General features: G+C 40.8%; 1 protein-coding gene and 3 long non-coding RNA genes across 7 annotated transcripts in view; 2 read left to right on the top strand and 2 right to left on the bottom strand.

The window, feature by feature from the left end:
• The window catches only part of LOC101746914 (uncharacterized), a 58,763-nt gene extending 40,132 nt beyond the window's left edge, over positions 1-18,631 (top strand). For 3 of the 4 annotated variants that reach the window (XM_062677138.1, XM_062677137.1, XM_062677140.1), the window contains 10 exons: positions 219-387; positions 960-1,291; positions 2,444-2,570; positions 2,853-3,033; positions 4,567-4,676; positions 4,916-5,047; positions 6,537-6,710; positions 7,959-8,037; positions 9,360-9,490; positions 16,146-18,631. In XM_062677138.1, the coding sequence (XP_062533122.1) occupies positions 219-387; positions 960-1,291; positions 2,444-2,570; positions 2,853-3,033; positions 4,567-4,676; positions 4,916-5,047; positions 6,537-6,710; positions 7,959-8,037; positions 9,360-9,490; positions 16,146-17,300 (2,590 nt within the window). In that variant the 3' untranslated portion in view covers positions 17,301-18,631. The remainder of the gene's footprint in view (positions 1-218; positions 388-959; positions 1,292-2,443; positions 2,571-2,852; positions 3,034-4,566; positions 4,677-4,915; positions 5,048-6,536; positions 6,711-7,958; positions 8,038-9,359; positions 9,491-16,145) is intronic. The other variant, XM_062677139.1, reaches the window with a different exon arrangement.
• LOC134201871 (uncharacterized) lies at positions 9,517-15,320 on the top strand. Its single transcript, XR_009977126.1, has 2 exons — positions 9,517-12,376; positions 12,971-15,320. It is a non-coding gene; the product is annotated as an uncharacterized LOC134201871 (long non-coding RNA).
• On the bottom strand, positions 15,306-16,245 carry LOC134201870 (uncharacterized). Its single transcript, XR_009977125.1, has 2 exons — positions 15,785-16,245; positions 15,306-15,488 (listed from the first exon to the last, which is right to left on the bottom strand). It is a non-coding gene; the product is annotated as an uncharacterized LOC134201870 (long non-coding RNA).
• Positions 18,200-25,743, bottom strand: LOC134201869 (uncharacterized). Its single transcript, XR_009977124.1, has 2 exons — positions 25,211-25,743; positions 18,200-18,629 (listed from the first exon to the last, which is right to left on the bottom strand). It is a non-coding gene; the product is annotated as an uncharacterized LOC134201869 (long non-coding RNA).
• Between the last annotated feature and the right edge of the window lie 1,086 nt (positions 25,744-26,829).

Here is a 26,829-nt window from a genome sequence, read left to right as displayed (position 1 = left end):
TCTAGATCATACGTAATGTAAATGTTAAATTAAAATCAGATACCTATATAATATATATTATTATATATATTTTTTATTTGTGAAAGGCTCAATGCCGCTTCGGATGCTAAAGTCTCGGATTCTGAAGGCGGAAAAGTACGTGTTTGATAATGTCCTTAATGTTCTGTAAAGTTTTGATGTTGTATTAATTGTTTCCTTCTTAATATCCATTAAAACAGCGTATTCGGTAATCTCGAAGGCGCTCCGAACATAAGATGCCCAGTAACGTTTATGTCAACGTCCAAAGCTCATCTGCTGATGATTAACTCGAAATTGTTCCATCAAATCATTAAAGACTTTCCTGCCGTGGTTCAGCTAATGAAAGAGTGTCGATCGGAAGACACTAAGGTATGTGAGAGACTGAATGTGTTTATTGCCTTTGGTGATAGATGACCGCATAAGTGCTAGAGCCGTGTCTGGCGCCCTCAAACACCAGCCGCCACTTGTCGCTTAGAAGTCGAAGTGGATTCGACTAATATTTCGCTTTTTCGCATTAAAAGTGAGCAATTTCCAAAAATATTCGAAATTGAGTTAATATGCGTAAACATTTGGTATCACCAGTATTTTTTTCATAAATACTGTCGAAAGAGCGTAGTTTAGATTTAGCATTTTTTTTACTTTACCTATGATTTGGCTACTATTAACAAAATTAATACATAATTTTAACTTACTTTAAAAGACTTGATGTAACTGGTAAAAAAAATTATGTTGCAAATATGATTAATATTAAAAATATTACATGTTAATCCTTTAAAACACTCTCCTGTAAAATTAGAAGTTTTGAGATTATACAGTTTTAATGCGAGAAGACGATTTAATTATGTCTAAACTATAAAACTGTCATACAGCACTGAGAGTGGTTTTGTATCTAGAAAACATCTAAGAAACAATAATTCATTAATTCCATACCCTGTTCACAGTGCTATATACTAGGCAACGTGGGTGACGCCTTCAAAATCAGAAAGGAAAGGAGTATGAGCTCTCCCATTCTCTTTCGAAAGAGGAAAGGATTGATCAAATATTTGTATTACAAAGACAAACTAGTGCAGATATATTTGATAGCAATATCGCTGATATGCGTCTACGGCGATTTGTATAATGCCGGTTTTCAAGACAACAGAACATGGCTGATTCTTACTTTATACGCATTGGACATGGGGTTCTACGTAAAGATCCTGATGCAATACATATTGCCTCAAATTGTTGTGGAAACGGACCATTCTAAGAATGTTTTGCTTCCGATGCGCACGAAGTTAGTTGCCGGAGTCTTATTTTATTACTTTAGCAAATTTTTACTGGTGGTAGGACCTCTTGTGAGTCCGCGCGAGTAGGTACCACTGCCCTGCCTATTTCTGATGTGAAGCAGTAATGCGTTTCGGTTTGAAGGGTAGGGCAGCCGTTGTAACTATACTGAGACCTTAGAACTTATATCTCAAGGTGGGTGCTGCATTTACGTTGTAAATGTTTATGGGCTCCTGTAACCACTTAACACCAGGTGGGCTGTGAACTCGACCACCCATCTAAGCAATAAAAAAATTAAAAAAACTAGTTCATAAGACACTGCGCCTTAATACAACAAATTATTAACATCGACGCCTCGACGCTTTTAGGCCTCTCAAGCACCCGGTATCGTCCTCGACGAACTCGTCAATCACGACTAAGACTTCGACGAGCGAATTAGCCCATAGACACAGACCACTGAGTTTCTTGCCGGATCATCTCAGTGGGTCGCGATTTCGATCCGGTGGTAGATTCAGCGAAGCACTGCTCTTGCTAGGGCTAGTGTTAGCAAATTCTCTCAGGTTGACCCCTTAAGCTCATCTATCCGTCCGAGCGTAGCTGAAATAGCCTCTTAGGCAACCGGAAGAATGTGTAGTACAAGAATGTTGACTAGAATGTTGCCGCCCTGAAATCAAAATTTTAGCTGCATCGAAATATTAATTATCTTGTCCTACCGATGCAAAATAGATTGGTAGTTTCAATTAAAATGGGTTGTTACAATTTATGATTTATTTTTAAAAACAGTTTGATTCTTAGCAAACAGTTATCGGTTTTGATGTGACGGTGATTTGACACCTTTAGACTTTTTTATTTGATATAATAACTTGAAATAATAATAATAACTAAGTCTATACCAATAGCTCACAATCGATTCTAGAAGATTAATTCGGGAAGTTATCGAGAACTTACACCCACAAATTTGCCAATTGGTATTGGAAGATTGTATAAAAAGAAAATTGTTTCACAAGCTTAGCCTATTTGACCGATATTGTTTTACATTATCTAATTAAATAGGTATTATTAGTTTAAAAATATTCTTAAATATTGAAATGAAACTTTTGGAACACCCTATATATTCTGTATATACCGTTAGAGTATATCATAACGAGTTGTTCTGTTTTAGATACTTCAAAGGCGAATTCAAATACGATTTGATATCGTGCATTCCGTTCGAGTTGTTCAGTTTACTGGCCACCGACAACCGGTGGTGTATGTTCTCCTTGCTGCGAATGAACAGGACGCTCAGGGTTGTAAGTCGTTTACATGTGTGTGTGTTTTTTTTATTGCTTAGATGGGTGGTCGAGCTCACATCCCACCTGGTGTTAAATAGTTACATCGCTCAACACGAATGCACCGGACGTCGTATCCTTTAGACCACGATGACTTAGAAAAACGTTGAAAACTATCAGATAATAATAATTCATTTTTATTATAAAGACTGTCTGGTTACACTCCCCGACACCCACCGAAAGTTGCCCCTTCATGAGCACCTGAATAAAGCCCCGGTCACTCCCTTATCTGTCCGTCGTCAGGTAACAGTCTACAGATGCCTGTTGAAGCTCCGAGAGCGGATAACCAGCAACCTGATCATCAGCACCATCAACTCGGTATTCATCTGGTTCACTCTGTTCGTGCACGCGACCACCTGCCTCTGGTACTTCATAGCGGTCATGGAGGACAGCCACGAGCCGGGGACCTCGTGGCTTCACGCCGGTAAGCGACACGAGTACTTGACCCGTAATGTAAGCAGCATGTCTAGGTATCACACCAAGCATTTGACCCAGTGGCGGGTTAAAGGTCCAGAGCGCCCTAGGCAATCACTTTATCGGCGCCCCTGTACCGGCCATAAATGCCATCATAATACTGTAAATTTTAACTAGTTGTTTTTGCAATTACGATGACGTTGTATCATCAAACCTTAGACTTTAGTAGACCAGGAACATTGTACTTACGCTAATGCGCGAATGAAATATGACGTTATAACTGTGAAGAAATGAAGAAGGACGACAGAACGAACATCGAAATTCATGATTCCTCTCTGCTCTGGGAAATAGGCCAAATAGGAATAATCTATTATAGATTTAGATTATAGATCAGCATTTAGTTCTTAATGGTCGATATGTTATTTTCTTTATTTATTTAAAAACTCTGAGCTCACGCGCCCCTTGTACTACACGCCCCTAAGCACGTGCCTAGTTTGGCTTGCGGATAATCCGCCTCTGATTTGACCGCCTTGCCGTCGTGCGCAGCGGCTGGCGGGGTAGTGCAGTCATCCTTATGTCCGCTCGTGCCTGACAATGGTGGAGACACGTGCGTTGGGATCTTTGGATGCTCTGACGGCTACTACCCTCTGTCCACAACAACACATAATCAATACTTTAGGTATATTATCATACCTAAAACCACAGTGGCTCGTTTACCACGCGGACTTAGGCTGAATGTGATTTTTTTCCTACCTATGCCTTATAGCCTTGAGAGGCTATATCAGCTTTACACTAGCGTGTGGGTGAACTCACGGGGCTCAAACCGGAATGTTGCTAACACTGGCCCAAGCAAGAGCAGTGCTTCGCAGAATCTACCACCGGATCGGAAACGCGACCCACTGAGAAGATCCAGTGATTAACTCAATGAGCTTCTGGATGTGATCGTCAATGTCGGCGTTTATATAATATGTTCCGGGGCTTCGACTAGTGAACGAGCTCACGACCCACCTTCCGTTGAGCTCTCACTGGAGCACACCGAGGTCCCAGTTGTATTCTCCTCTCACCAATCAAGTCGGAACGCATGACTGCTTCGCGGCGGAAAGAAGCCGGGCGGCGGTTCCTCCCCGTATCGACGAGAAGTATTCACAAGAAGCCTTTACAGTTCACGTATTTCACGAACAGTTGGTTTCCGTAAAACGCAAACGTTTGTAAAAGCCATCTTCTTCTTTTTCTCCACCTTATCCCACTAGGTGGGGTCGGCACTGCTAATTTTCCTCTTCCATTCTCTTTTATAAAAGCCATCGAACTCTATAATTTTCATTGCTAATTCTACTACGATGAAGGAATTATTGATGGTCAAAATGAAAACCCAAATTTGTTTATAAGTAAATGTGTTCAGTCGCTATGTCGGTATGGTCCGTCTGGAATTTGACCTTTTAATTAAGATTCTATCACACGTCTCAAGAAGGCGACGTTCGCCTTGAGACAGCTTTGAACTCAAACGAGATGTAATGAAATATATATTTCTGTAAGTTTATTTCAGATAACGGCGATAGTATGTGCCACAATATGTACATATGTTCGTTGTATTTCATATTGACAACGTTTACACAAAACGGCGTGGGAGATATTATGCCCAAGAAGCATTCGGAGGTAGGTCGTGCCGAAGTCACTGGAATTTTCGTGAAATAGTTATACAGAATGTAAAATTTATCATTAGCTGAATAGTTTTAAAGATTAACATTGTTATGTCCATGGGCCCCGCTCACCACTTAACACCAGGTGCGCTGTTAGCACGTTCACGAATCTACACAGTAAATATAAAAGTAAACTGCATTGATTACCGAGCACGTAAAATGTGGATAAAATTGTAAAGCTCAGCACAATTGCAGGTCATATTCGTGTCCATACTGCAAATAGTATCGACTATGCTCTACATGGTGTACGTTGGAGAGTTCTCAAACATCATTCAGTACCTATCGTTTAGATCCTTTACTTTCTATTCCACTTATCTTCAATTACAAGTGAGTGACTATTTGATATTATCTAGTGACGACACGCTAATACGTGGACTTTTCTTTTTATTGCCGTATCGTATAGCAGACGAGCATACGGCCCACCTGATGGTGAGTGATTACCGTCGCTCGTATAATGCTAGGGGCAGAGCCAAGCCGCTGCCTACCGTTAAGTACTCTCCACAAGCCTAGTTTGAAGAAGGACATGTCATAGCGCTCGGGAAACATCGTGGAGGGGAGCTCATTCCATAGCCGGATGGTACGTGGCAAAAAATATCTCTGGCAACGCACTGTGGATGAACGCAGTGACTCCAGGTAATATGGATGAACTCTACTCCGGTGGCGGGCGGTGCGATGGTAAAAACTAGATGATGGTATCATCTCAAAGAATTCCTCAGAGTACTCCCCATAGAACATACGGTTAAGCTGACTGAAGAAAGCTACTGGAGCGCGTACGATCTATATCACGTTGAAACACTTTGTTAATAGATTAAAACTATACATTCTACTTTCTAACCCATAGACTCAGCCGACTGAGTTTCTCGCCGGATCTTCCCAGTGAGTAGCGATTCCGATCCGATGGTAGATTCTGCGAGGCACTGCTCTTGTAGGGCTAGTGTTAGCAAATTCTCTCAGGTTGAGCCCGTGAGCTCACCTACCCGTCGGGGCGTAGTTGAAATAGCCTCTTAGGCTACCAGCGAATAGGTAGAAAAAGAATAAGTAATGTACAAAAGCACAGCGGTGCTCACGTCCTGACTGATTCTCCGAATGGACCTACTTGACCAGTCGTACAACACGCCTTTGTTCGTAACGAGAAATTTGTCCAGCAATGTCCAGGGTTTGGATTCTAATTGGACAATAGTATTTATTAGGTAGACAAAAGTATGACATACGTTACAAATTCAACGGATGCACACATCGAGGGAAGAACATATTGAGCCCAGACTCCAAACATCAAATATCTTGATAAAGGAAACAGACTTCGACTGGATATCGAACGAAACCTGATTGAAGTAATCAAGTATGATCGATACAAGTTTTTCTCATCTGTCTACAAGTTACTGTTCATTTGATTACAAATGGACGCAGCCTCTTAGGCTACCAGCGAATAGGGAAACATTCTACTCTCAATTTACGTTTTGGTACTTGCAAACATTTTAAAGTACAATATTGGGAGGCACGACAATAGTTTTTGGATCACGGAAGATGTCCTCGGGAGGGTTTATTGATCATCATCATCAGCCTGCGTCTCTCCACTGCTGGATGTAGGCCTCTCCCATAGTCCTCCACAATGAACGATTCTTCGCCTTCCGTATCCAATCTCTCCCAGCATATCGCCGCAAGTCATCGGTCCAACGGGCAGGGAGACGCCCAACGCTGCGCTTACCGGTACGCGGTCTCCAGTCCAGAACACATCTGCTCCATCGGTCATCGGTTCTGCGACACGTATGTCCAGCCCATTCCGGTTCATTGATGTTCACCCAAAATTGTTTTTCAGGAATTTTTACACAACAACCGCGTGTCCAAAAATTTGGTAGCGATCGTGAACAAGTACTGCCTGCACTTGTGGCGGGAGTCCCGGGGCCTCCAGCAGCCGCACTTCCTGGAGACGGCGCCCCACGGACTGCGGCTCGAGATCATGTCGGCTGCCTACTTGAACCATCTGACTAGGGTATCTTTATATATATGTATATATATTTTTTCTATTTTTATTGCGGTACCAACCTAAGCGAGCATTTATCAATGGACAGTTATGAATAAAAAATATACGAAGGAATTTCTAATCTCCTGATGAAACACCGCGGTGGGCATTACTCTCTCTTCGGGTATTTATTCGATTGATATAGGAGAGGGACCGTATTTTTCACGACGGTTCAGGGTGACCCACGACATTTGAGGTAACTCTGACCCTGGGTGAGCCTACTTTAATTGCTAATAACCCCTGCTTATTTCTGTCGGTCATTCATTCTGATCTTAGGGCGTAAAAAGTCAAGACGGTCATGTAATTGTATGTTTGATTGCTCATCTATTTCGCTTCGTCGTTGTCTTTCAAAGCTGAGTTTCCCTACGTCTTATCACAGACTATGCCCAAACATCTTGGTCTGTCCTTTACGGTGGGGTAAATTAGCTATGAAATGATCTTTTTTCATTGCTCACTAAATGGATAGACGTGCTCACCGCCCACGTGGTGTAAGGGTGGTTACCGGAGACATCGACAACGTAACTCCACCATTCGTTTTGAGACTCCAGTTCTAAGCCTCAGTTTTACAGTACACCCGCTGCCCCGCCCTGCAAACCGAAACGCATTACTGCTTCACGGCAGATACAGGCAGGGTGGTGGTACCTACCCACGCTGACTCACAAGACGTCCTACCACCATTAATCGTTTTAATTTAATATCGTAACAAAATCAAGTCAGTTGTGATCACTTTTTGCTTTGTTACTGGTGTTTTTTTTTATTTTTATTTTTATTGCTTAGATGGGTGGACGAGCTCACAGCCCACCTGGTGTTAAGTGGTTACTGGAGCCCATAGACATCCACAACGTAAATGCGCCACCCACCTTGAGATACAAGTTCTAAGGTCTCAAGTATAGTTACAACGGCTGCCCCACCCTTCAAACCGAAACGCATTACTGCTTCACGGCAGAAATAGGCAGGGTGATGGTACCCACCCGCGCGGACTCACAAGAGGTCCTGCCACCAGTAGTTGATTGCCTATTTTTTTTTTTCAACACAATCGTCATCTGTGGCCTCACCAATGTCTCGATACAAAGCTGACATAAATGACGTTTGGGGAAGTTATTCACGTTATTGTCCGCTTCTAATATTATTTTAGAGTTATTTTCGGGATCATGGTACGAACCGCCGGGTCACGACCGCGATGAAAGTGTGTCCTTCTAATTCAGTGTGCTTTTTCAGCACCATGTATTCGAAAACTGCGAGGCAGCTTTTCTAAGGCAACTTGTTGGATGCTTTAAGCTTTACTCTTACAACGAAGGTATTTTAAACATTACATATATATTAAGATCTTACTGTCTACATCAACAGTAAAGACCCTCGAGGTCCAATGTACTAAACCAAGATGGCCGAACGTAGCAGTGCTGGCATGTTGAATGAAAAACTAATAATTTAGCATAGTGGGCAGTATTCACTTTGCCCGGCCTTCCCCTACGTGTTGCGCAGTAAGGTGTACTTCAGCCAAAGGTCAGAGTTGTGGCCGCTCGTCGTATATTGACTGTGACAGTAACATGTCCACCCCGAAGTGCCCACAATGACTGTACTAAGTTTTGGTCACCATCGAATGAATTCTTTAGAAACGGGTAGAGAAAAAACATACAACGCATACTTTATTTTTAACAGTATTTTAATTACGATTTAATTTCGCGTTTATTGTTTACATCTTATTATTTTCCATGTTTCGAATATTTTTATGGTTCCAAGTTCCATGCCAACGAAGCTGATAGAAACCATAAAAGTTTCTTTAATGTTTGTGATTTATTTAGATATTTTTCCTTCGTTCGTGATTTGATGCGTTTGCGCATAATTAGTTTGATTAAAATTTTCCAGCTATTGCTGACGCTTCGAGGTATCTTTCTGGCGTTGTGCCATCAGAGTGGGAAAGGAGATGCGCAATTAACCTCAAGGATTGAGTGCAGTTCATGTGCTCAACTATAGTAGCAGCGTAGCTTAGCCGGACCTTATTAATATTTAATGCAGAAAAATAGTATATTTTGATCACTTAGTATACTTTTCTACAGCTTGCCATTACACTGAGCTTTGGTTCAAATTTTTTTTATTGCTTAGGTAAATGAACGAGTTCACAACCCACCTGGTTTTAACTGGTTACTGAAACCCATAGACATTTACAACGTAAATGCGCCACCCACCTTGAGATATAAGTTCTAAGGTGTCAAGTATAGTTACAAGGGCTGCCCCACCCTTCAAACCGAAACGTATTACTACTTCACGGCTGAAATAGGCAGGGTGGTGGTACCTACCCGCGCGGACTCACAAGAGGTCCTACCACAAGTAATTACGCAAATTATAATTTTGCGGGTTTGTTTTATTTCACGATGCTATTCCTATAGTCATAGAAGTCAATAGTGAACATTTGTTGAGTACGTATTTCACTAGAAAAATTGGTACCCGCCTGGGATTCGAACACCGGTGCATCGCTCAACACTAATGCACCGGACGTCTTATCAAGCTTTCTACAGCTTGCCATTACACTGAGCTTTGGTTCTATTTTGGATAGAATCTTGCAACAAATACAAGGATGCAATTGCCACTCGTTCAAATAATGAATACGTTTTGTTGTAGACATGTATGTTGTGAAAGAGAGTGAGATAACAGATTCGATGTATTTCATTCACACCGGCCGAGTTCAGGAGACTTCGGAAGCGAGAGACGGCTCTGCCAGAATATACACGGCTGGAACTTGTTTTGGAGTTGTAAGTAACGCTGACTCTCACATCCATGTCTACAAGAAGTTTAACCCTTGAGGGTTGGGTGGATTAAAAACTGTCCCATATTTGAGGCCGGCAGCACAATAGTGGCTTAACTCACAATTTTTTATATTCAAGCTTATAATATGTATGTATATTGGAATTTATTTAAAATATAAAAAAAGTTTGATGGAAAAGCGGCCTATCCATAGTTTCATCCATAGATAGCTTTGTAAGCATTATTTTTGCGCGTAAAGTATTTTTTAGCCTACTCAAATTTAAATTCATGAAAATTCAAACCTAATTGCCTCCATACTAACTATGGTTAACTTACGCTACTTTTGCGCTGACCGCCTCATTTAGCTGTATGCATGGTGGGACATACTTCAGCCCATCTTTGTGAAGCTGTTGTTGTGGCCCAGAAAAGTTGAAGTCACTCATATTCGTACTGTTTAAGGTGTTTTTAAAATTTTTCACTCGGCTTGCAACGCTACGCACCCTTGACTTACTGTTTACTGATTGTTGAAATAATCGAATTGAATCTTAACTTTCGTGTATAACAAGACTGTGCAATAGTATTTTTATTTTCATTAAAATCCCACACTTCAAAGAGTTGAGGACATCATAAATAGATACTAATATTGTGGTGTGGTGTGGACACGACGTGTGGTGTGGTTAGACGAGTGTAAATAATACGTCCGTTCAGTTTGAAGGTCCGGTTTATTGTGTAAAAGGTGTATTTACTTACAAGACAGTAAGGCAGTAGTGCTGAAGAAGCACTTTAAATAAGGCTGTATACATACTTGAATGTTTAGACACTACAATATGAAACGGGTTCTTAGTTCGAATTTCAGTTATAGATAACTCTGACATGTGGTTACAAGCATATCATCGTAATTCGCTTGTAGATTAGGGACTAGATGCTAGGTGTCGTAGAATTTAAAAATTTACATAAAAAAGGTTCGCTGAAGAAGCGTTTGGTTTTGAAGTTTTCATTGCCTAACGAATTAGGCAGCCGGTGAAGTCATTGAATTACGCCTTGAAGTGGATATAATACCTGACGCCCAGTCTCCATAAAAAATTCCACAACAGCTTTTTATAAGCGTTTTCTGCGACTTCAGGTCATTTTAACCCATCAACAACCTTAAGTCAGTGTGTTGATAGACATAGTATTATTCTACTCAGCGCGTGCAAATTGATTCATCTTTTCTCTTACAATTAAGATAAAACACAAGCCTTTGCGCTCCGTTAACCACTTAACATCAGGTGGTTTATGAGCTCATTCACATGTTTATCGATTAAAATAAAATACTTATAAATTTTTTATGTTATTGTTAATTTCTTGACTAAAAAAGCTGATTTGCTGCCTATTGCGTATCGCATATAATTGCTGTAGTGTACCTGTGGTCTTCGATCAACAATAGTAACTAGATAAAGGGATACGTACAAAAATAAAGCAAAAACTGTCCGCGTGAATATATATGACGGCGTTAACGATATTACTGTTTAGCACGTGCAATAGGAGTGACTCACACAAGCCAGGTGCGCCGGCCGTGTCGTTCGACTCATAAACAACAGGTGCAACAGAAGTGACTCATAAATAAGCCAGCTGCGCCGGCCAGTATAAAAAGGCGGTACGTGGCTCGCAATGGACATTCGTTGGACTGCGCTTGCCTGGTGCACTTACTATATCCTTGTTACGTTGTGTGATTCAGTGACTGTTGTACGTACTGGTTAAAGTTGGACAAGTGTGAAAGTGAATTGTTAAGATAACATATTGTTGATTAAATCAGGAACCAAAAATTGACATCGTTTTACTTGGTGTTCAACAAGATAATGTCTACCCTCAAGCTTACATCAGAAGTGAGATCAGGACTCTACTCTCACTGGCGTGACGTGTTTGAACGTGTTCGAAGTACAGCAAAAAAAACATGATGCAGATCAGAATACTAGTAGTGGTACGCCACAAGAGCGTGAATGCAGCATACGTAAGTCGTGTAATAACGTCTCTGTTACCTCGATGGAAGATCTGAGCCACGAAGAAATCGTCACATCTTACGTTCTGGCTCATGTTGCCCAGTTTGACTGTCGACTTCATCACATGGCATTTACTAACGGAAATACAACACGTAACAAGCTATTGCAAGAAATTAAGGCAAGTGCAAATCTCAAGTGAAACTTCGATCGCAATAATGGATCTGTCATGACGAGTGGGTAGTTGCGACACGAATCGTTTTTAAGCCAATGACTACTGCTAGAGTTACATGGCACTAGTACAGTAAACCAGGACATGAGACTGTGAATTGTCGCTGAAATTTTAGAATCTACTCGATTCAATACCAATAACACTACACGTTCGATGACTTCGGGCTCCAGCAAGCAAGCAAACAAGAAAGCAAGCAAGTTTCCGTGGGGAAGAAAAATTTACACATCTGAAGTCGTCGTGACCTGTAAGATAAGACGTCCGGTGCGTTCGTGTCTGGCGATGCGGCGGTGTTCGGGTTCCGCTGGCGGATGCAGGTTTTTCCGGTGAAGTGCGTGCTTGACAAGTGTTCGCGGTTGGCTTCCTCAGTGTGGGAGTAACATCGTGTAAGAGAGGTGGAACCCGTAAAATTGTAGTTTGCGTGGTGGCTGGTAAGATTTGTTGCGGTAAGAAGTTTGCATGGTGGTAAAATGTCTTGTGAGTCTGCACAGGTAGCCGGAGGTGAGACTTCCGCGGTCGCGGCCCACCCAGTCCGCGAGAACCGGGCAGATCGCCCCGACGGTACGGAGGCCGGCCGACGGGTCCGCCAAACGACGAGATCACGCCTCCAGCACGGACTGCCGATATTGGAGCCCCCGCGCTCCGGCTGCACTTGCGCTAGGGCGCGCCGCCTCGTAGGAGACTGTGAGGTATCATTGAATAACTCTGACTGCGATCGCGCGCTGCCGGCGTCGCAGCGCGGCGACGTTCTCGTGGGTAAGGACGTGGCACCAGACGGGTGCTCCGTATAGTGCCATCGACCGCACGGGTACCATCACCCTGCCTATTTCTGCCGTGCAGCAGTGGTGTATTTCGGTTTGAAGGGTGGGGCAGCGGTTGTAACTATACTGAGACTTTAGAACTTCTATCTCAAGGTGTGTGGTGCGTTTACGCTGTGGGTGTCTATGGGTTCCAGTAACCACTTAACACAAGGTGGGCTGTGAGCTCGTCCACACATTAATACGAAGAGCATAATCAAACGAAATTAGATACGAAGTTTAAAGGGCCGTTTAAAGTAGTTGAAGTATTGGATGGTGTCGACTTAATTTTGACTCTCACACATTCGCTTAAGGCTCGAGCTGCTACTTGCCTCACAAAAATACAGCCTGCAAAACCTGAACAACCTTCTCATCCGTGGGCGCCCGGCTCTCGCCTGCAAGTCGGCTGTTACGTGTGCGGTGATGCGAGCCATGTAGCTTCTGGGTGTTCCATGCGCTACAAGAAGAAAAACGACACTGCTCCAGGTGCTGTGGCAGGTCCAACCAGAGACGTCAACGTGTGTTCCAGAGCTTCAGTGTGTTACAGATAAGTGGTTTTGGCTCCCCCTTTATGTTCCATTCAGGGTCAGAATGTAGTCTTATAAAACAAAGCCATAGTAATTTATTCAATGGTAAGCGGTTTCATGAACAAGTCACCGTAGTCACCCTAGACACGTCCTTACGGATCCATCAGATCCAATAACTCTTGCATTAGATACCTTCAGCTCTAACACTAGGAGCAGGCTGAGGAACCCCAGTAATCGTACTCGTCGAACTCTACAAAGAGGTCGACGTGCAACCTAACCCATGCATCAGCCCACTGAGTTTCTCGCCGGATCTTCTCAGTGGGTCGCGATTCCGATCCGGTAGTAGATTCATTCGCGAAGCGATTGCTCTTGAGTTGTTAGGTCTCCTGCGGAGGCGCTCGGGCAGTTGTTAGCAAATCCCACCCCTCTTGGCTGAGCCTTTGCTCGCCCACCCGTCCTGGTGAAGCGGGAAAGGCCTCCGGGCCACCAGTAATCTTTCAATCATCTGCAGTTTTGGAAAACGATAGGTATAAGTTGAGACGTGTAAATGGTTCTAGTGTACAAAGTTCTCCATGAAAACTTACGCGAAGTACCTCGAGGCCCGTCAGGCCTACTAGAAATTTCTGAAAATTATAGTGACGATGACGTGACGGCGTACACAGATGGGTTAAGTAATCTTGTTCATGAAACTGATCTTAATGATGACGACTCTATCACTGACAATAGAAGCGACATTTTTGTCCGCAAATAGCGATACAGCAAACATAGTCTGTGGGTAGTGATACAATGTCTGTAAGCTCAGGCACCTCAGGTGCAGGTGTTGGAAATGTAGAAAACGATGGTCGGTCTCGCACTATTTCTGAAGAAATTCCGTATAAATGTTCTGGTTTAAAAAAAAAAAAAAAAAAGAGAATTGTATGTGGCTAGAGAGATGTTAATCCGGACTAGCAAAAAAAAAAAGAGAAAAAAAAAAAAAAAAGTGTGAAGTCATTGAAGGGTCTGTCCGGTCCAATGGCTGGCTATAGGGATTTTCATCCAGATTAGCCACAACAATTAGCTACAGGGATTGCGATTCGGTCTAGCATTATCCGGTCCAGTTCGAAAAACTGAAGGGATAACAATTCCGGTCTAAGTTAAAAGGGACATACTTACATACCTGAAGAGTTTTAAATGAACTGGCCCAGGTATGTAAGCAGTCTGAAGGTTATTTATAGCCAGTATAGGATTTTCTGAAGAATTATGTGAACCGAACCGTACTAGATTATTAATATCATAGACCACGTTTTAAGTTGCATCCGTTAATGTCAGGATGAACGAACACGTTTGTTGGTCACAGACATACCATAAGAATACGCGCACGAGGACGAGCGCACGTCAGTATGGCCGTGACGGCGTTAACGATATTACTGTTTAGCACGTGCAATAGGAGTGACTCACACAAGCCAGGTGCGCCGGCCGTGTCGTTCGACTCATAAACAACAGGTGCAACAGAAGTGACTCATAAATAAGCCAGCTGCGCCGGCCAGTATAAAAAGGCGGTACGTGGCTCGCAATGGACATTCGTTGGACTGCGCTTGCCTGGTGCACTTACTATATCCTTGTTACGTTGTGTGATTCAGTGACAGTTGTACGTACTGGTTAAAGTTGGACAAGTGTGAAAGTGAATTGTTAAGATAACATATTGTTGATTAAATCAGGAACCAAAAATTGACATCGTTTTACTTGGTGTTCAACAAGATAATGTCTACCCTCAAGCTTACATATACTTATATAGCTACATTCGTTTACTAACAAACGGAGAAAAAAGTTTTGAAACACTTATACTTTCAAACTAATAACAACTATGGCACCGAGTAATAAAGTCACAAATCTCTAAAACATTATCTAATACTTACGATCATTCGTCACATAAAACGAGCAAAGCAATAAATTACTCCTGTCACTTACCAATAAAAAGACATATTTTAAACAACTTTTAATGTTAAATCAATCTTAAGGTGCAACAAATAAAGTAACTTTTCCCTTAATTGCTCTGAGAACTAACATCGTTTTGCTTTATTTATTTTTGCTTCTTGAAATGCCGATTTCTATTTACTACAGGAGGTAAGGGAGTCGCGCTTAACACTAAAATAATTTATTAATGAATTAAAGTAAAAGTTTAGTTGTTTACTTTTTATGTTTTGGAAATGTATATTTGTTAGTATCTATACATTACTTTTTATTTTATTAGCGTTACGTTTTTGTGTAATATGTATTTTTAAGTTTTCGCGACCAGTGCACATAATAAAACAACGTTTAAACGGTTTCAAGCGTGGTATTTTTATTACAATGTTTCGGCCACATTTCAGTAGCCGTGAGCTCGGAAGGCAAAGATGTCCAGTGTCAATAAGCGGAGTTCTTAGCTGGCTTATAAAAGTCATCTCTTTTTTCTCTGGCGACAATCGAGATCCATTCTGCACACGTGATTGCTAGGAAAGCTAAAATAAAAATGGAAAGCTAAGTATCTAATGAGAGTCCAACAAACAGACACAAAAGCAGCATTAACCAATTTTAACCAACTAATTTTGAAGTGCTGCTAACAAATTTTAAAAAATTATTACAACACAAATCTACTCCATGCATTTACTGTTCTGTTAAGCAAAAGTTTGTCCATGTGTTGGCCGAGCCTTGGCCAACATTTGTAGCGGTGGTTAAAAATCGGTAATTTTGTTCAAAATTTAATATTATTTATAAGTTTAAAGCTTACAATATAGTTTATACTTCATGTACTTACCGAAAGTAAGATACTCCGGCCGTTAAATTGCTTTTTCGGGCCTTATTTTTGCAACTTTTGAATACACACTGCGGTATTGTGAGACGGGTTGACATTGGCTGTGTTTGAAGTGAACTAAACAAAATAAGAGCTCACATTTCAAGTGCGCTGTTATTTGACGAGACGGATTTTATGCACCGACCCGAAATCTAGTTACTATTGTTGATCGAAGCCTGTGGTAGAGTTTATTGTAGAATTCAATTGATTAATTGTGAAAATGTGATTCATATCTTATTCAAATTATTATTTTATGAGATCTCTTCACTAGCATCCAGATCTGTCGATCTGAATAGAATTACTAATTAAAATAATGTATTTTCAGTCGCAAGGACTCGTTCGAAACACCCCCTACATGAATTCATATCGTACTTTAACAAAATCACAAGTTTTAACTCTGAATTACAACCATTGGGAGTATCTCCTGAAACATTTCCCTTCGAGCATGGTCGCTATAAATAGACACACAAAAGGTTCAGAAGATGAAGGCAAAGATGATCACGGTTTCTTTCCTAAATTCAAACAGAGACCGTCATTTGAGCGAACAGAGACAGGCACTTCGTTGCCCCCTCGTTTAGGTTCAGAACAATCATCAAGATATGCAGGACCACATGAGGCGGATATTCCTACCGCATCCGAATCGAATGATACAGAAAAATGGCCAATGAACAGTAGAGGTACATTAGAAGAAGAACCAGTAGATCTTTTGTCTGAGGAACAAAATGAAATAGAACTAAAAGAGCTATCGATAGGTGAATCTTCCGGCTCCGTATCACGGTCCACTCGGGATCCGAGACAACCTCAATACGTGGATCGAGTCGAGAGACGCTCATCAGCTTTAATAAACAAGGCTAGTTCAACAGCCAAAGATTTAATGGAAAAACAAGATAATGAAACTGTGGAACAAAGTGATGTTGCTGATGACAAAGACATACTGCTCTTACAAGAAGACGAAGAATCTACTTTGGCTTTGATTAAAATCACCGACGAAAACAAACCACCAGAATCAAAGTTTGAGCCTGATTCAGAAATGATTCAAAGAGATTCGAATATTGATGCGGCTGAAGAGCTCATGGGAACCATAGATATAACCCAGTCACACGATACACAACCTAAAGTCGATCAAACAGAGCTAGATAAGGAGAAATCTGATGATATATTACCTTCTAATTTGGATTCGGAAAATAAATTCGACATTGCGACGTCTGTCGCAAAATCAAGCAAACGTTTTGTTAAAGTGAGATACGAAGATGAAGAGAAAGAGGCACCTACGAGTACAACTAAAACAATGTCTGATGAAGAGGCGAGTACAAGCAAAGCAGAAGAACTGCTGACCAAAGAACGAAACTTGAGGACTTTGGACAGCGATACCTATCTAAATCTGATACCTGATACAGAAGAAGTGGAAGAGGAAGAGAGCTCAGACAGCAGTAGTTCTACGTCCCTAAAACGAAGATATCCAAGACCTTCCAATTTTTGAATTAGTAAAAAATCATTGGTCAATAAAGTCTGAATAAAGTCTGATAAAGTAAAAGGCCGATGTTTGAAACAAACCATATGCTCTTAAATCACCTTAATCATCGGCCATAAAGTAGATTTATTACTTGATCAAAATTTTAATACAGCTATCGAAACGATCATTACTTGTTCAATTTGTTTAAACATTGAAATAATGTAAACCGATTAGATTGAATTCTATAAATAAATCATCGAGATACTAAGGGAGCTCATTCACATATGTTTTTATGAAATCAACGTTTATCAATCGGTGTAGCGAACATTTGGATGTTTGCCAAAGCTTCAAATATTTTCGAGTCAAGATCGTTGTAGTTGAAACTCAATCCGTTTGATTCCGCAACGCTGATGTGTTTCGCGATTTGTTATAGCATAGCGCCAATCTTGGAATAATGAATATCCAAATTTTCTGCGCAAAAGCTTCGAAAGCTTCTGCATCCAGATTTGATTTCCAGTTAGAGTCAAAATCCTTAATAAATATGAGAATCGAGTCCCTAGATGTACAATTAATTACATATACTTACAACCTTATTCTTCTTCAATCTTATCCTCTTGCCACGGATGTTGAGATACAGGTTTTTATGGGTGGACAAGCTTACAGTCCACCTGGTGTTAAGCGGTTACTGGGGCCCATAGAGAACTGCAACGTAAATGCGCCACCCACCTTGAGATATTAGTTCTAAGGTCTCAGTATAGTTACAACGGCTGCCCCGCCCTTCAAACCGAAACGCATTACTGCTTCACTGCAGAAATAGGTGTTCGTTCACAGTGATTTTGTTTCAGCGCTAGTTCTATTTTAAACCTATTCCTAGTCGAATGTTCCAGTGATTGTAAATGTGTTGGGTTACCATTGAAAAGCATAAATAAAATAAAAAAACTTTATTCCAAAACTTAGTTATTCAACAAGAATAAATTATCTCAAAGATGTTCAACAAGAGAAGTAACGTCCATTTTATAATGAAACATGACATTACAGAGATGTCTTTCACATTTCCTAATGCTTCAGTTCAATTGGAATGCCCAGCACGTAAACTATGTCACATTTTATTTGCATGTTGTGTACATTGCTGTTTATTGTTTTTCATTGCCGATCGTCTGCGTACGAATATCCAATGCTGTCAACCATTCAAGTTATTTAAATGCTCGGGATTGTACAAAACTAACTTATAAATAACTTAAGTGCTAATATTACGGTTTCTTAGAGATATTGTTTGTATTTTTTTGATTTTTTTTTGGTTCGTTTAATCCGCCATCCTCGTATGATCTCCTTCGAGTTGGCTTATCTTGTCTGCATCTGTAACAATTTAAAAAAACATTATATAACTATTTAGCGTCTTATCAAATCAGTCTTAGAATGTCTTCGCACGGCCACGTCTCTGTAGATTACAATCAATCAACGGAGTCGTCGTACCCCCTTACGGGGGCACGGAACGGGCCTCGGGGTAAACCCCACTGCCCGGACAGAAGGTTCCTGCCACACAGGGCAGGGGTGATGTGGGGTACAGGGTGAGTTTTATGGGGGGGAGAACTGTTCTCAGCGTGCTCGGCTACAAATGACATCGACATATAAATGACATCACCCACATACGTTGCGAGATGAGGCCAGGCCGCAGCTGCGTAGGTGATACGGAATGTAGATTACAAAAGCGATTGAAACTATTTAAAATGGCAATTCCCGTAAATTGTAAGTGGGCACAGATAAACAAACAGCACAGCTGACTGAGATGCCAGATGGTTATCTGTGCCTTCAAACACAGAAATATACTCTGATGGATTGATCGAATGGTTCGGAAGCAAGTATACTGACGCGCGTTCCTTGTGTCGGCAGCTGTTTCTCGTGTCTTATTCATGACGATGATTCATTCTAGCTAATCTGTGAAACCACTAGCCTACATTGTACAAATATAGTTTGATCTTGATTAATAAATTTAGTTTGATCTTGATTAATAAATTTTATATTTGCCCATATCATATGTTGAGCGTTAGCGCCGTCCAGTTGATTAGGTAATGGTCCGTAAACAACTATCAAACTCGACAGCGTTTTCTATGAATAGTGACTTACGAAAATGTAAGCCAAGAAGCTTTTATAGAAAATCCTAAAAATTAGAAAATAAATTAATTGTAAAAAAGTGTGGGGTGCTTTTTAATATATTATCAAAATGATAAATAATCATATCTGTCAATAAAATCTTTATAACTGTTGCACCCCACACTTATTTACTATTTACTAGTTGAATTGAATAAAATTAAATAAAAGCGTGTTTTTTATTTATTTTTAACTATCATTTAGTTATTGAGAAAGCAACACAAAGTATTTTTATTCTGCTTATTACTGCCGCGAAGCTATCTTTTATTCTGGCTTGAAGAATGAGTCGCCGGCAACACAACACAGTTTTATCTATACCTCGACTACATATCTCAAAGTGGTTAGCAGTTTTCTCGGTTTGAGGCTCTGCCAACACCAGGTGGGTTATATAGTGGAATAAAAAAGAAAAATATTATACTGAATAACAAAAATATATATATTGCCGTTGCCTGTCGTCACGTTTGTAGTTTACATATCATAATACTTTTATAATTTTCGTTTGAGAACGAAAGAAAATCATTGAAAATAAAACACATGAACGATCATAAACCGGCCCGAGACTTTGATATTTATGTTTAGTTCAGTGCCACGTAAATTAAAATTAAATTGAGAAAATGATGACGGGTTACGACGCGTTCACGTGAATTTCGTGTATTTTTTCAAATCAAACCTTTTAATGCTTGTCGTTGGCTGCATATGAATTCTTAAAGATCTTCTTCTGGAAATATACGACAAATGGAAGATCTTCCACCGAGCGGGTGATATTGCACGGTATACCGACGCGGCGATGGTCCGAATATTGTTTTTTTCCCTACCTATGCTGATAGCCTTAAGAGGCTATTTCAGCTTCTCCTTGATGTCTAGGTGAGCTCACGGGGCTAAAACCGGGAGTGTTGCTAACACTGGCCCTAGCAAGAGCAGTGCTTCGCAGAATCTAGCGCCGGATCGGAAACGCGATCCACTGAGAAGATCCAGCGAGAAACTCAGTGGACTGTGTCTGTGGGTTAATTCACTCGTCGAGCCGTCCATTGCAGGCGACGGGTTCGACGAGGACGGTGACCTGTGCTTGTGGTACCTAAAAGCGCTATTAATGGGTCGGGCGGATTCGTAATGACGTGCTTAGGCCGCTTAGTGCAACAAGAATATTGTTTTTCGGAACTTGTATATATGCAAGTTTATCTTGACAGTGTTGTAAGCGAGATTCAGGCATCTGTCAAATATCTTAAGTTCTGTGATGGCTACCGCCACACAATACTTTAGGAAGTGTAGTGAACTCATAGACGTGCATTTTAATTCAGTTTTATGACGGTAACTTTTGTAACCCTTGCAGGCAGACGAACCTACAGCCCACCTGATGGTAAGTGGTTACCGTCGCTCATGGACATCAGCACTGCCATGGGCAAACCCAAGCCGTGGACTATCGTTAAAATTGGTATTTCACTTGAACTTAAAACTGTTTTTATAGTTTAATAATGTCTTTTTTTATATTGTCATATTTGTGTTATATTACATCTTGTAGCTGGTGAACTTCATATTTTAGCATTATCCCTAGCGTAGCCATTAGACATTACATTAAAGATCCAGTTTTTCTGGGAGAGATAACAAGAAATACAGTCAATGGTAAAGTATTATACTTAACACTTATTAAATGTTTACTTTTAGAACCCGTCTAGTTTTAAAAACGGTCAAACAATAATACGAAGTAGCTGGTTTCTGTGGATGCTACATGAGCTGTGGATCTCACGATGCTGGTGTCATTTTCATACTGAATGCGTACGCCCCAATACATTTTCTATCACTCACCAGTAAATACGAGTCGCGCTACAACTGAGGCCCATTTGTTAAATAAGGCTTGACTTTCGTCATACTGATCCGGAAACCAGAAACGTGTAGCTAAATTTTTTTGTTATTGAATTGTTGGGTGGGCGAGCTCAGGTTCACAGCCTACCTGGTGTTAAGTGGTTACCGGAGCCCCTAGACATCTACAACGTAAACCTTGAGCTATGAGTTCTAAGGTCTCGGTATAGTTACAACGGCTGCCCCACCCTTCAAACCGAAACGCCTTACTGTTCGACGGTAAAAATAGGCAGGGCGGTGGTACCTACCCGTACGGACTCACAAGAGGTCCTACCACCAGTAATAATTAATCTCACGAAAATCTGGCTTTGTTTGTTTACTGGCTTACTCCAAAGTATAGCCCTTTTGTCAAGACGTCTCAGCGTTCAACGTGCCTGATCTAGGCGTAATATAAAGACTTCCGCTATATAGAACAAAAAGAGAAGTGACGAAAAATACATCGCGCTAGCTTTCTGTCCATTTCTTCAGTTATCATCATTCCATGACAGTTAACTTGAAGGAATGACAAGAATAAATGTTCGCTGATCGCAATAAATCATTGAATTTCAAAATTTTTCAAAACCATTCCGGTCGACACTCTCGTATGCAAATGACTCGTGAAGAAATACGTCATAACGACATCTCGTTAAAAAAAGCGTTGAGTAGGTATTTCGAGTGTGCGCAATTTATAATGTTAGTTGAGAAAACCAAAAATAAACGTCGAGAAAAGTAGATGTGTTGTGATTTGTTTCAGTCGCCGCGCTTCCAATGAAAAGTTGGAGTATTTTGACTGACAGCGTCGGAACGCTTCTTTGGGAAAGCGGTGCATCACGATAACCCTCTTATAGTGGTCGCCTCTAACTACGTACCGACCCAAGCGACGAGAAAACGCAAAGCCGCTACCGTCCAATACTTGTCGTATCCTACTGATCCACTCTCAGTGCTTTTAAGCTATCCAAACGCCGTTCTCGTCGAGTTTGAAGTGCGAACTAGCCCAGATACAAAAGCGACTGAATTTCTCGCCGGAACTTCTCAGTGAATCTGTAAAGCTCTGCTCTTGCCAGGGCTAGTGTTAGCAAAATTCTCAGGTTGAGCCCGTGAGCTCACCTATCCTTCCGCGTGTATATGGAATAGCCCCATAGGCTACTAACAAATAGTAAGATAATATTTTTTAGCTGTTTATTTCTTATAGATTTATTTAAGAATATGAGCAACGAATTAGCTTTCAGAGCCACAATTTCATAGCATATATTACTATACACATCTGTCGCGTAACAACACACGTTTTGGAGTGGTTAATCTTTTTTGTATTCACTTTAGAGTTCCATTAGTTTAGCCCGTATCAACCATAATAATAAAATAAAAAGCTGTCTTAATGGATTCATTCGGAGAACAATAAAATAGGTCAATCATATCCGCGGTTCCGTTTTGAGTGCAGAAGGCACGTCAGCAATGTGTGTTCGACGAGCGAACTAACCCATATTTTGATAAATTGTAAGTTTAATTTTATTGTATTTTGATTTAAATATTATGTGATTGTATGTGAAATTTTATAGGCTTAAGTTGCCTGAAATAAACGCATTTCATTTCATTTCATAGACATAGCGCACTTAGTTTCTCGCTGGATCTTCTCAGTGAATCGCGATTTCGATCCGGTGGTAGATTCTGCTAAGCACTATTCTTGCCAGGGCTAGTGTTAGCAAATTCAATCAGGTTGAGCCCGTGAGCTCACCTGCCCATCTGGGCGTAGCTCAAATACCCTCTTAGGTTACCAGCGAATAGGTAAGGGGGAAAAAATGCGTGTTTGGGTTGATACTACCGCGCTGCACTAGAGGAGCAGTCGAGGGCAGCGTCTCACGTACTCGACGGAAACTCAAACTTACCGTTCACGATGGGTTACAATAATGCACTTGATTTTACAAAGACAATTATTTAGAATGAACGCAAAATGTTCTCTTTTTAAGAGTCTCATCTTTAATTTTGTCGTTCGGTAATTGATTGTATCGAATCGTAATTTTGTATAAAAACCAATGATCCGTATAAGTTTTCTTTATTAATTTTAAAAATAAAGGGCTTGCTTTTTTTTAGGCTGAAATTGTTTTCGTGTAGGCTACTTTGCTTATTTCTCTATTTGACGCATTTGGCAGTTTTATAGCTAGAGTATTGTTTTTTTTTTCTTTTAAACATAATGAATTTTGTAGTGGTTGTGAATCGTTGACATCTTGAAGAGCGCACTACACTTTCGTCACGATCCAATTACGGGCTCATGATTAATGCGGATCAGCCAAATCTGTCTTTGGGGCACTCTCCATGGAAAATTATTCTATTTATTGATAATCTTTGCATTTTTACCTTTGTAAATGTCGCAGATTCTTCTCATATTTACTGCTTCAGATCGGCAGACTAAGCAACGACCTACCCAATACGAGCTGTTACGGGAAGTGATAGGAACCACAGTGTGGATGCCGCGATCCACTGTTATATAATTATGTGGTCAAAAACCCAGTTGTGTCGTGTAAAATTTGTCGGAGCAATTTTTAACACATCATTTGGGATCCTCCCGATCCACTATCGGTGCTTTTAGGTACCTCAAGCACCGGTCATCGTTCTCATCGAACCCGTCGTAATCTAACCCTAGACACAGCCCACTAAGTTTCTTGTCGGATCTTCTCAGTGAGTCGCGTTTCCGATTCGGAGGTAGATTCTGCGAAGCACTGCTCTTGTTAGAGCTAGTGTTAGCAACGTCACCAGATTAGATAGAGCCCCGTGGGTTCACCTACTCGCTCGAAGAGTCTAGCATGTCCCCTTGGCCACTAGAATAGGTAGGAGAAAAAAATATGAGTCCTTTACGCAACATGCTTCGCCACAGGAACAGACAGAATTGTGATTATCCATCCGTTAAGGTAGAACCAATCACCGGCTTTCGTCAAAAAAAACTACGCTTGTAAATTATACAATTACGGCGCTTTTAAAAAATTAAATTTAAAATTATATAGCCACCCACGTGTTCACGTAACATGAGGCATCAGAATGACATGTTTACTACAGAACCAGCATGAAAATGTCCAATGAAAACAACTTTATTGGCAGCCGTACAATTTTTAATGCAAACAAGAATAAATATATATATATTTTTTTAAACAAAATCTTTCTTTTATTTAATGATTACTCATGAAACGTGTGCTCCATAATAGTTATTTACGTCTTCGTGTGATAATGTCTTCGCGTTATGTCTACGGCACGAGCAGATCTCGCTGGGGCGCGGAGTTACTATTTTGGATTCCAGCAGATATTTAAAACGGCCACGATACGAACGTCTGGATTTCGTTTCGCGGCTATTATTTTTATAACCCGGTTCTATGTAAATGTTTATGAACGAAAATTAATAGCTCCGATCTGATCAAGTGATGGTTTATATGATTCTCACAATGCTAATAGAGCTAAACACGTTTGATGTTAAAGTTATTTAATATCAATACTTTTTAAGAGATTTCATAACGTTGTAAGAAACGCATTCTTTATTAACAAACAAGAAATTTTTTGCATAAACATTCGTTGAACTATAAGGTGTTCTAAATCATCTCAATCATAAATATAACATCAAACGAATATGTACGTAGTGGCTAACAATTAACTAGACAATACACATTTTTTTGGTGTGATGCCATAAATTTCCTTCATATGTATAAGACGGAATTTCTTTAATTACACTAATTTAGATTAACAAGTTCAAACATTGAATTAATAAATTAAACTAGTGGCGTTCGTATAAATTTTTTTTTATTGCCGTATAGGCAGACGAACCTACGGCCCACCTGATGGTGAGTGGTTACCGTCGCTCATGGACGTCAGCAATGCCAAGGGTAGAGCCAAGCCGCTGCCTACCGCTTAATACTCTCCACAAGCCTCGTTTGAAGAAGGACGTAATTAAATCGTAATTAAAAAATGAATACCGCATTAGATCGTAGGGCGAAGAATGAGTCGACGAGAAGCACCTCAGAACATCCCCGAGTAGAGGAGCCACAGGCTGGCCAGCAGCAGCACCAGGATGCAGTAGGTGGCGATGAGGTTGGTGGTCTCGTGGTTAGGCATGGTGGCGTTCGCGGGAGCCTTCACTTCGCAAGCGGTCACAAGGAACTGAGTGGACACCTAGAATGTCGTCCAGCGGCTGTGCGCCTACGCGACGCCACGCCTCCATCTCACGCCGAATATTCTCATATTTATAAATATGAACATAAGTACATACCGACGTCCGACTGTTGATAACTGCGGGGATTCCAAAAACTGACTACGAACACACAGTACTGTCGTAAATTGAAGACTTACAGTGTTCTCATTTCACTTTAGAAGACGGTGGAATACAGTAGCCACAGGCAGAAGAGCAAGATGACGAGGATCATGTACGTGGCTGCGAGGTTCACGGTCTCCGCGTTGATCGGCATGATTGCAAGTTAACAGTGCGTGCAGGACTGACCGGCCGAGGATCTTCGGCCCGCTACAAACATCAAGACTGCGTCAATAGACAGGGCCTAACTCGACTGTGCAGGATCATTCCAGAATATTTTCATCCGGATTGGAATCAAAACAAGGAAAAAGTGAGATGCTTTAAAAAAAATACACTCACGTATATCCTTAGCTTCCGGCAGGATACATGCAATATAAGAAATACACTTTTCAGAAAACCAAACAACCTAGAAGAAATAAAACGATTCACTAAACCATAATCGAAACACAGACTAAACACCGACCTAGCCGTTGCTTATAACACTCGACTTGTCTTTCTCTTATTCTAAATTTCCAAAACTTTCATCAATAAATAAATACAGATTACTCACAGATCCATTTTTAAAAAGCGGAATACAGCATCCACAGAGAGACCAGCAGTAACAGGAGAATGAAGTAGGTGAACACGAGGTTCGTTCCTTCCGATGCTAAAGCCATGGTGTTGTCACTACCGCGATGTGAATACAACTGAACGAAAACGTTACTTGTGAAATGTTAAATAATTATTGAATGCGACGAACATCTGCCCAGTGTCCCGGCGAAGCTCGCAGATTAATTACTAGACCACCTCGGAATCCGTTTGAGACGAAACGCATCACGAAAGTTTCTAACATCATTTACAAAATTTCTGATGAGACCGTGCCAACTTCGCCGAGATGACACGCGAAGTGACTAATTTTGAAATGTAATTATAACGTAATTATTCTAATACTTTGTTAATTTTGCGTGTTTTTCAATGGTGATAATTAAAAAATATTAAAATTTATTCCTGGAATTCTCCAGTTTTCCGCTGAGTTCGGCCCTGCCTTGTAGTCATATTTCTGGAGTATGATAAGCATTACTATTTCCGGCTCTGGAGCGCCGCTAACGAGTTCGGGATTTATAAAAAATGTATTTAAGCATAATACATTAAAACATTGTCACAATATAAGACGCGCAACGGCTACGCCGCTACGTTTAGACGCCTTGCTCTGACGCAATCGGAAAATTATTTTTAATTTAATCGGAAAAATGCTTCTGAGAAATTAAGGGTTCTAATTTGAGGAGGAATACTCTAACAGGCGGTAAA

Source organism: Bombyx mori, chromosome 4, assembly GCF_030269925.1.
Source record: "Bombyx mori chromosome 4, ASM3026992v2".
Classification (NCBI taxonomy): Eukaryota; Metazoa; Arthropoda; class Insecta; order Lepidoptera; family Bombycidae; genus Bombyx; species Bombyx mori.
Note: the sequence above shows the minus strand (reverse complement) of the source record. Positions and strands in the feature narration are given on the sequence as shown.